The 10,916-nt window shown below is 41.4% G+C and overlaps 1 protein-coding gene across 1 annotated transcript; it reads right to left on the bottom strand.

Annotated features, from left to right (window-relative positions):
* Positions 1-2,157: 2,157 nt before the first annotated feature.
* sec23b (SEC23 homolog B, coat complex II component) lies at positions 2,158-10,717 on the bottom strand. Its single transcript, XM_061274573.1, has 19 exons — positions 10,550-10,717; positions 9,463-9,690; positions 8,666-8,723; positions 8,500-8,586; positions 8,088-8,324; positions 7,918-8,000; positions 7,664-7,808; positions 6,621-6,779; positions 6,396-6,511; positions 5,586-5,709; positions 5,397-5,477; positions 5,232-5,321; positions 4,950-5,056; positions 4,291-4,444; positions 4,136-4,213; positions 3,868-4,029; positions 3,701-3,787; positions 3,294-3,515; positions 2,158-2,795 (listed from the first exon to the last, which is right to left on the bottom strand). The coding sequence occupies exons 2-19, from the start codon at positions 9,681-9,683 to the stop codon at positions 2,706-2,708; spliced, it is 2,301 nt and encodes a 766-aa protein (XP_061130557.1). The 5' UTR covers positions 9,684-9,690; positions 10,550-10,717; the 3' UTR covers positions 2,158-2,705.
* Between the last annotated feature and the right edge of the window lie 199 nt (positions 10,718-10,916).

Below are 10,916 nucleotides of genomic sequence, written 5' to 3' on the forward strand. Positions count from 1 at the left end.
TTGATTGGAAACTTGGCTTTTGGAAAAACCTGCATCAGAGGATGCAATCAATCTCATGCTGTGATGAACTGGCAACAGGTTCAGGCTGCCTTATGCCAAAAGTCTGCTTACCCCTAACAACAACAATGATAATAATAGTAATAATAATAATGATAATAATAAGGGCGGCCCGGTGGGTCTAACACTGGTTAGCACGTCTGCCTCACAGTTAGAAGGGTGCAGGTTCGATTCCATCTCCGGCCTTTCTTGTGTGGAGTTTGCATGTTCTCCCCTTGCCCGCGTGGGTTTTCCCTGGGCACTCATGGGCCCCGATTGGATTATCAATCAACGTAAACCACCCCTCTTGTTCAGAATAAAATCTTGATCGGAATGAGCATTCCAAATGGGGGGTGTACATGAAGTAATTTTATTCCGATCAAGTTTTTAATCCAAATAAATGTTTCCATGGAAACAAAGTCACTGAAAGGCAAAGGACTCTTACTTTTACTTTTTTTCTAACACTCTAAAGACAATATACAATGATGGATTGATGGCAGCAAAATTTATCATCATCATATTACGTTGGTTGCTATGTACTTAGAAAGCACTTTGTAATTTCTGTATACAGTAATTTTACAGACTGTATTGATCTTGACAGTACCAATTGACTCTTAAATAAATATAATTTAAATATACAGTTTTGTTGGATCCACTGATGACAACAGCACATTAGTATTAATCTATATGCTAGGACGCATTCCATATAAACTTCTTGCATAATTCATCAAGGGGCTATATGAGAACTGATCCGAGTTGATGGGAAATAGTAAAACACACATTTCCTCAAAGCTTTGCCTAAGCCTGTGGGTCACGTGGGCATGAGCATCATGAATGATCATGAAAGAAAAAAAAAAGTGGTCAGAAAGACATTGTAATGCTCTTTTGTACTTAATGACAGCGCAACGGCTGTCTTTGCATGCATCAACGTCCCAGCAGGAACAAACAGATTAAAAATACTGGAGAGGGTGGAGGATGTGATTACTGTCCCTTGAGGGGATGGTTTCACATCAATGTACAAAATGGTCCCAAATCCCATATATTCAATATGGTACTGCATTGCTCTGGGTAGAAAAATAGCTTTAGGTATTCATGTCAAATGAGATTAAGCGTGGGAATATTGAAAGTTTTTATTTGGCTTTGAATACTTTATGAGCATATGTGGATGCAGAGTGAAACGTTTTAGACCTAAGCTTTTGATAGATACAGCCTTCATTTGTATTTCTGTGGCAGCTCACCCTCAAAGCTGCTAAGAGTAGAATTTTCCGCTAAACAGATAGCCCTTGAGGATTAGTTTTCCTAATCTGTGGTTCACTGATCGTCGAAATCATACTGTCTGGGTGCTGGCAAATCAGCTTACAGTGACAGTAGATGGTGTCTGAGTGGTTTTATGGTTGCAGCAGCATGCGGACACACAGTAGCGACAAAGAAGAATGTCACAGTCGTTTAACAGGAGTCATTGGGAGTTCTTCGGCCACCCCACTGGCGAAGGGGAGAACTAACTGCTCCATCCTGCTTCAATGACTACCGTCCCGTGGCTCTGACACCCATCATCATGAAGTGCTTTGAGCGGCTTGTCATGACACACATCAGATCCAGTCTCCCCCCCACCCTTGACCCCTTCCAGTTTGCATACCGAGCCAAACGGTCCTCTGGTCAACGGCTGTTAGGATCCTGAACTCTCTCCCCCCCCCCACCCTTCGGCTGCATAACGTCCTGGACTTTTGGGCCACGTTGGCTGCCTTGCACTACTCCAGTACTTTTGCGCTATATTCTGACTGTCTGCTGTATGCACAATTGCTCCATTTCAACTATGTTGCTCTTATTTATTATTTATTCATTGCTCTTATTAATCATTGTATGTGCCTTCTTGTTTTTACTTTTTGTATTGTTTACTTGAATGTTTTGTTGTCGTGGACCTATATAATATATATATATGTAATATGTCTTGTCACCGTGGGATAGTAGGAAAGGCAATTTCAATCTCTTTGTGTGTCTTGACATGTGAAGAAATTAACAATAAAGCAGACTTTGACTTTGAAATGAGTTTGATTACAAAGATATCTGCACCAACCGGCTGCAATATACCAGATGGTAAAGAAGAACACATGGTCAACAACATTCTAAATCAATGCAAGTGTTTATCATCCAAAACACGACATGGTAATCATCAATTCCTTGCAACAGTAATCTGTTCTGATGAATTTTCTTAGAAAACACTCAAGGGCAATCCACTGTGCACTTTTGCCCCCGTTGAAATACAGAAGCAGTGCAAAGAGTGTGATCAACATTTAAGAGGGACAGTTACATACCTTACAATTTATTTAAGACATTAATTACATTTTCTACACTTAATTTCTTTTGTGTCAGAAAAAGCAAACATTTGCATTAAGCAGCACATTTATGTGCTGCAACAGACATACTTATGGTTCAAACAAACATACTATTATTATTTGAATCACTTTGCAGATGAAAGGTCATATCAAATATGAAATAGAAAGGGACAATTTTCTATTTGCACACCGGAAAGGTCACACATGAGTCGGGACAGAGAAAATACAAGTGAACATTTAGAGGCAGACACTCTTTATGGATGCTGACAGTTGAGCTGGAATGTGTCGTCAATTCCTTGTGTTCTGCCCCAATGGTAAGGTGGGCTCTTGACAGCTCTACGCAGAGCTGGACACGGCCAGCTTTTTCAAGTGGTCCATAAAGACCTGTAGGCTGACATCATCGGTGAGGATTGGTGCTCCTGTCTCCTGTAATTGCGCACCAAACAAAGATGATGAAAACAGAGATGAGGGTGCACCGCCCCCCCTCAACTCACACTATCCAATTTCATTTAGGACTATAATCCCTGAATCTCTTTAATAAATGTAAGTGGATTCGTCACAAAGATTAATTCATACGAATGCTCTCGGAAAAATCGCAATCTCAGTCTGCCATTGGCATATTCACCACATCTTCCTTGATTTGGCAAATTGAAGATTAGTTCTATTTCCATCTTTCCATGCCTCTATTAATTTTCAACACCCCCTATCCTGTTCAGCGTCACGGGGGGTGCTGGAGCCTATCCCAGCTGACTTTGGGCAAAAGGCAGACTACCCTGAATTGGTCGCCAGCCAAATCCACATATAGAGATCCATCCACAGTCACTTCAGTTTTCCCAACGCTTCGTTTAAGATAAGCAGTAAGGTTTTCCCAATGATATGCATGGGTTCACAGTAATTACAAAATAAATAAAAAGTCAAGAGTACCTGTCCCCAGGCGTAGAGGTTGTTGTGAGTCTGAGAAGGGTTGACCTTTGAAAGCAGGAATCGGGCCTGTGAACCTCCGTGCTCTGTATCGACATAGCGCGGCATGGGGAAGCGCGTCTGTAGGATCTCCTGCGCGTCATCCAAAGGTGCCTGTAGCAGCTGTTTGAAATTTTCATACTCGGCCATTTCCTGGTATCCTGCCTTTCGCCACTGAGCTATGGTCTGGGGACAACATCCACATGACATGCTAGATTCAGTGTCAAGGACAAATGTCAGGCAACAGTAATGAAATCCCCTGTCCAAATCAGAGACACTTTGAAATCAGCTAAATTAAACTGATCAAAAACTGATCATTTTTATAGTCTATTGCAATAAATTCAAGCTGACGAACGCATTCATCCAAATACCTCGCCGTGGTAGATAACAAGCTGGAAGAAGGTGTCCATGAGCAAGATTCGATCTGGAAGGATGCTGCTGCTGTCCAGGAGTACAGGCTGAGGGGGGAAATGTCGTTATGTTTTTTTTTTAATTTTACATTAAGAAAGATGAAAAGTCTAACGTGCACAAGGCTGACCTCTGGTGGGCCATGAAAGGAGTACGAGTAAAGGATGGGCTGGATCATGATGAGCGACTGTGTCAGGTCCTGCCTGACAAAGTGGTGCCTGTAATACGACGACTCATCTGGGCTGTTGTTGAACACTTGCAGGAAGGGCGACCGCCGCAGGTGGAACATAAACTGCAAGTCAGAGACAAGACATGGTTAAATGTCATTTCTGAATTACGATCAATTTCCTGCATTTTTTCCAAGCTGCACATTGAGCTTGTAGGTGCACTTAAGGTACCTGTGGGTAAAGTGACAGGGACTCTGATAGCTTGAAGGATGTAGGATCATCTTTATTGAATTGCCCAAACTTTTGGCACTGCAAAGACATGAAAACATACATGAAAACTATATTTCACACATATTTCTAATAAGAGAGTGCAGTGGGACACTCACCAGGCGAATTAGCTGCCTGTCAAGCCAGCGCAAGACATCAGGCCCCTCCTCCGACTCCGCTCGGAAGACTCCAAGACGAGCCATGAGCACAGCAGCTGCTTCTTGATCAAATGATGACTCGATATGCTGAATTTGGGACTGTGCATCTGCCCAGCTTGGGTGGGGACACAAATTACAAAAGGGACACTGTAGGTACAGTTGAACACAGGTGTTGTGCAGGTTAGGCCTGTCACAAAGGCACATTTTTTTTTATGACGATGTATATTTTTCATCATAAACGATCGTATAGTCGATTATGCCGTTTTTTGTCAATCGTATTACAGCATAATTAGAGTACATCATTTTAAGTGCAACTAAATTCTTAAGAATTGAAATGTAAGATACTCAAATTATGTTAGTAAAAATCCCAGCTAAACTTTAACATAGAACTACATACATGTAGCGACAGAGTAAAATGTGATCTCCATCTGAATGTCCTCTTTCACTTGTGTACAAGGCTAAAAAGGCTGAGAAATAGGAATTCCTTTTTTTTTTTTTTAAAGAAAATTCCTATTGCCGCAGTATCTATTTAAATGCTGGTTTCAATATTAAACTACTGACAGACCAGATACGCTGGCAGAAGATTGTCACACCCACACAGTGATAAATAGTGTTCTTACTTCCTGGCAATTGTGGTGACACGTATCCTCTTCTGAGTGTTGGAGTGCTGATACTGGGTTACAAATTGGACTGCCCCTCGGCCACCTTGTGGGATCGGTGCGTTGTGCTGCATACACAAAGCAAACGAGATAAGTGAAAGTATAGCTGTACTCTGCTCCCTAGTCTAAGGAACAAAAAAGCACACAAGTATTCAATTGCCAGATAACTAATGTGATGTTCTATTTACTCGATCAGAACAAACTAACGTTCCTGAGCTTGAGGCTAAAGTAAATATGTTCTACCTGATTCACGACGTCAAAATAAATGCCCAAAGTTGTGGAAGGATTGAGACTGCACACTTTCCACTGGCTGGTGCCACCAACGCCCATCTCCTACACAAAACAATAACTTGTTAAGAACGACAGCCATCCCCCCCCAAACAACATCAAGAGAATACAATGCCTTACATTCTCTGATACACAGGCGCCCTTTGAGTTGAGCGATACGCAAGGTCCAATGGCCCCGCAAACCTTCAGTTCTCGTGAAGTCTGCCGAGACAAAGACACAGCTTTGAAATACATGATCATGGAAACATCGTTATTATGATTCACTTCAACATTGCTCGCAGCGATACACTGATTTGTGAACGTATTTACCTTGACCTCCATGATGCCTCCAAAAGCCATGCGGAAATCACCATTATAATCTCTGTTGAAAACTCTCTGGAAGGTTTGCTTGAACAATGAGGTATTGAAGGAGTCTCCCATCACTATGTGTCCCCTGAGAATAAGCAGAGACCATGCTCATATTTGCCCTCTTTACACATTTGAAAGGCCCAGACTAATAGTATGTACCGTTATGTGTAGTGCAGATTATAAAAGCATAGTGTTTGATTCAATTGTGCATGCTTTTGACATGAATTGACCATCTCCTCGCTACCAATGCGGCAGACTACAAAGAGCTCAGCTGATTGCAAAGGTTAAGGTGGAAAGTCAAAAACTTGAAGCCTACCATCAACAAAACCATGGAGTTTTCAAATCATTGCAAAAAAACTGAGTAGGAGAGAATGGATTTCAAGATTTCCCTTGGCATATTTTAGAAAGTGCAGCTCTGGTAACTAAGTAATCCAGTGTTATATAAATTGTGCAATTGATCTTGGTGAAAAAAAAATGACTTTGCACAAGTATACACAGCCAATAAATTCCTGAAATTAGACCTATTGCTTTATCTTGGTCATGGGTTCATATGATCTCACTCATCGGGCTGATTATGTAAAGTCTACTGATAGGATTCAAGTTACACTATGTCTCAGCATTCACAAAATTAACTTTAGAATCTTTCTAATAATGGATTGCAAAAGGAAGAAATACTAGAATTCCTGTCTGTTTGCGTAATGCTGTGTACGCAATACTCAAATAAACAATCCCACACCCTCTCAAGTGTTTGGCTGTCAGCCGCTGACGTACCCAGTGAGATTTGATAAACACTTCATTTCCAGCAGCCCAGTCTGGTCCAATGCACAGGCATAAATATCAACACTGTGGCCGTTTACTGCTGATCGGTTGGCCAAGGCTTCATAGTACTGCATGATAAAATAAAAAGAACATGAAGGCCGTCAGAATTATTTACTTTACAATATTTATTCCAAAGGAGGTTATCACTGAACACCATTAGCCCTATATTTCCCTCACCTTTGTAGCCTTCTTCAAGTGGCGAGCGTTATCCTTCTGGATGTCGTGCCAAGAGCGGATGGGGGTTTTCAGCTCGTCTCCCACAACCATTCCGGGGCCTTGAGTTGGGGGCCCTCCAATGAACAGCATCACACGAGCACCCGTATTGGGGAATGTGCCCTGAAAGATTGTTAAAGATTCAGATGCAATAACCAAACACAACAGTGAATGATATTCTGTTAACACCAAGTGCAACTATTAATCGACAACTACATTTATTTTGAAACGCTTTGCAGCCCCAAATTGTCTTTTAGTGACCCTAAAATTTCCATTGGAAGCGGCATGATGAGAGATGGGATTCCCGTTGATGCCAATGTGAATGCCAATGCTGAAAGCAAGGGCTTTCGGAAAACCAGTTTAAGCTAAAGCAGCCCTCGGTAAAATGGGAAGTTACAAAAACATGCACTTGCGTGTTAAATTCGGGTCATGTCAGATTGAATAAAATGGGAGAGCTCATGCTGGAGATTTTTTTGCCTTGCTGCCTCACAAGTGTAAGAGTGACACGCCTCCGGACAAACAATTTAGTCTGAAGTCGATGACAAAACCCAATTTAATCTTATCAGGCCTCTTTGCTCGACTACAGGAGAGTCGTTGGTTGCACTCGCGTTGCATAATCATACAGATTACGGGATAATGACGTTTAAGGGGAAAAGACAGAAGGCAAACAGAACTGGCCTTTGAGCTACAGAATTACATGTACGAACTCCGCACAAGATAAAGATTCGGCAGAGTGCATCGCAGCAACATGTGGACAAATCATCACAAAGTTCATAGTACGTGACCATTCCTTAAAAATAAACCGATCATTTGGCATATCAAATGTGATCACTATCTCTTGGACTCCAGCTGAAAATAAGGCACTTTATTATCTAGGAAAGGTTTGGACGCTTGCTTTTTCTGACCTAACAAAATACATGTCATGAAGCTTTTCTTTTATGGGTCAGTATGTTATGTATTATTGCAATAATATTCAAATGGTGGCTTTGGTAATTTGGACGTTTTACCTCCAGGAGACCAACAGCAACGGACAGCGCAACCCCAGTAGATCGGAGAGCCCTTTTACCCTGAGGAACAGGCCAGGGGTCTCGCTGAAGCTCACCCAGTAAATCGGTCAGATTCATATCAACTTTGTGCACAGGCTGAAGGAACCTGAATAGGGATGATTGGACACGAGTTATTTAAAAAGAAAAAGATGTGACTTTCAGAAAAAGCTGACATTCATGAACAAAAATCAACAAATGTTGCTACTCTTTCTTACTTGCAAGAGGCTGCAGCATCTTGCGGTGCAGGAGGGCGTCCTGCCTGTCCTGGGGTAGAAGGCTTTGTCAAACCCAACATCTCCTGAAGAAGAAAAAAAAGAAGATATTTAGCTGATTTTGTTGTTTAGGGAGCATCCTAATTCATCATCACTCTCTTAACCCCACCCACCTGAATCTGTTTGGAGGTGAGATCCTTGGTGCCCCTGAACACGTAGCTCTTGGAGATCATCTCACAACTGAGCTCATGAACCTGCACCATGCGTCCAAAAGTGATCAGGCCCACTAAAGCATTGGGAGGCAGAAGACTGAGGGACATCTGAAGGGACTCCTTCAAAGCCTGAAGGTCCTCTTCTTCCAAGCACGTGTCTACTACATAGAGGAAGATCAGTGGAGCTGAGGGCCCACGCTGAAAAGAAAAGAAAGTTGCGCAAGATTTAGTGTTGTTTCAGTGTGTGTGATATGCTAATGTCGAAAATAGTGTTTCCGTGGCACACAATGTTCTATCCCCCGGTCCATGCCTGAGGCTGTAGTACAAACATGTCCATGCCTGAGGTTGTAGGACAAACATGTGTTGTATGTACCTGTACTATGTACTCAATTGTGGAAAACTGGGGCATGAGTTCAGCTGGTTGGTTCACTTCTGATATCCCCGCATAAGAGGGAGGGAACTGCAAACATACCAAGGGGTACATCAACAAAACTCGGAAGACATATGCTTCAAAACATACTGTCGCCATAAGTACTTACTGGATTTCTCTGGAAGCAGAAGTTGCAGGCCCAAATCTTTGCTCTGAAGTCAACTTGACTGTAAAGGATGGATAAATACAAACGTTTATTTCGAAACCCCGGGGGGGGGGGGGGGGGGGTTGTTTCTGGGGGGACAATGGGTCACATTTTCTTTGGCCAAATTGGACAATAACCTTCATTGCTGCCAGATACTGATGACTAATTACATACAAATAGTGAACACTAATAGTAGTAGTGTGATCCCCGGCAAAAATATCATCTTTTATAACAAAAGCCAAAAACGAAACCAGTAGACATAGAAGTTTAGCATGCCACATCTACTCTGCAAAACATGACACTATCCATTTCTCACCAGGCTACCTACCATATGTTTCAGTTGTCACACTTTATTTGACAAGCGTTAACTAGCTGACAGACGGAATTTGTTTTGACCATTTGTAAATTAATTATGTACCTCAACTTTAAGATTTAATGTTTAGGAACGCTCCAAAAAATTAACTGCTGTCATGCATGATGTCAAGTCAGCACACAGCTTATCTCAGGACAGCGTGAAATGCTTTTCTTTGTTTTGTGACACTTATTCCAAGTGTCTCAAGTTGAGACTCTCAACAAGTAAAAAATTAAAAGAACATAATATACAGTTCATCTGATAAATATACATGAAAGAAACAAGAACCACGCACACATTCAATAATTTGCATTTAAGGCCTAATACTACTGATCGCAAGTCTATTCGTTAATCTTGTATATAAATAAAATATATAAATAAACAGTTAAAATACAACACGTGGACTCACCACAGTGGATTGAGCACTGCCTTGCAATTGGCCCGGCTGCACATGACAGGCTCATATTGGACCGGTGGTAGGTCAGGCCTCTCCTTGAGCGGCGTGAAGAGGCACGAGACTGGCACCACAAGCCTGGTTGCTTCGAGTCGACTAGAGGGCCAAAAGTTCCAACTGAATCTCACCCCATCCCTGTCCTCATTCTGTTGGATGAATTCCTGGTAGGTGGCCATCAGCAAGCTTCAGCAGAGAAAAGAGTCAACAGATGAGAATATGAGCAAACCTGGTGTTATCTCGTCTTAAACCAAGAGTAACAAAGTGTTTGAATAACATTTCGGTTAGTAATTTGAACATATGACGTACAAATAGGTCCCAGAGAAACCTGTTTAGCGTATTATGACGATCGAGTGAGTCATTTTCCGTAATGTTTTACTCCACCTTTGGTTGTACGTGTTAGTGAGATATTGTTACGCCTAGAGGAAACAAACAAACAAACCAACCTTCTATTGTGCCAGAGCACATACTGTTGTTTGCAGGCCAATTGTGGAGGAGTAAAAAAAAAAAAAAAAAGCTATTATTTTTTGTGTTGCCACAACAGTCACTGTTATTTTATTACCAGGGTTTTACTAAACTTGACACATTTGACTTAACAGTCTTTAAAAAAAAAATCGAATGTGTGCGCTTAAAATTGAAATAAAATGTCAAAATTACATTTTTTCACAATACTAGCCCATTCATTTCTCTGGCTGTGCGCTGCCTATGGAAATTGCCCATATAAATCTCTACACACATTCTAACAAATTCTTAAGCCTTGACACATATACTTTGCCATGAAGCAGAAAAGGGGGAATGCTTTTCTAACGCCACGTAATGTGGTGGTCGCCATCAGCGTACTCAAAAATGTGACCCAACGCTTCTATTTAAACCAAATACAAAAGTAAGCACGACAGTTAAAGGCTTATCGTAAACGATATACCCAGAACGAGTAAAGTAAAAGAAAACAAATAAGCAAACTAAGATTTAATGTATAGCCCAATCTGCTAGCTAACAAAATTTAGCATTGGCAAACCCTCTAATCCGTCGTGGATGAAATTCCTACCTTTAATATCGGAGTGAATCCGTATCAGTTAGGTTCAGTGATTATTTTACAAAAACAAATCCAACATCAGAAGATTAAAAAATGGTAGACAGGAAAAGCGACAGACAAGCAACTACTCTCGATCAGCCGGTTGGTGACGTGTTACTCCAAATATCGACGGTTCTGATTGGTTCTGATAGCTATGACGCAAAACGTGCATGGAACAGGAAGTTGCAGTCCACACAAGGATGCTGCATTTCCTTTCTAAATGAAAGTCGGAATTGCTACTACTCAGTTAATTCAGCAATATTTAAAAGAACGTCCCACTCTTGCCTTCAGGATAAATATTTAAAATTATATATTTTTGCACGTTCTGTTTAGGTAACAT

Source organism: Syngnathus typhle, linkage group LG3, assembly GCF_033458585.1.
Source record: "Syngnathus typhle isolate RoL2023-S1 ecotype Sweden linkage group LG3, RoL_Styp_1.0, whole genome shotgun sequence".
Classification (NCBI taxonomy): Eukaryota; Metazoa; Chordata; class Actinopteri; order Syngnathiformes; family Syngnathidae; genus Syngnathus; species Syngnathus typhle.

Bases quoted from the DNA above. Each gene is read 5' to 3' on its own strand.
- sec23b (XM_061274573.1), bottom strand. From the start codon at position 9,683: ATGGCCACCTACCAGGAATTCATCCAACAGAATGAGGACAGGGATGGG. The intron at 4,214-4,290 runs GTGAGTGTCCCA...ATGTCTTTGCAG, and splicing joins ACAGGCAGCTAATTCGCCTG to TGCCAAAAGTTTGGGCAATT. The intron at 2,796-3,293 runs GTACTCTTGACT...GCGCAATTACAG, and splicing joins ACCTCTACGCCTGGGGACAG to GAGACAGGAGCACCAATCCT.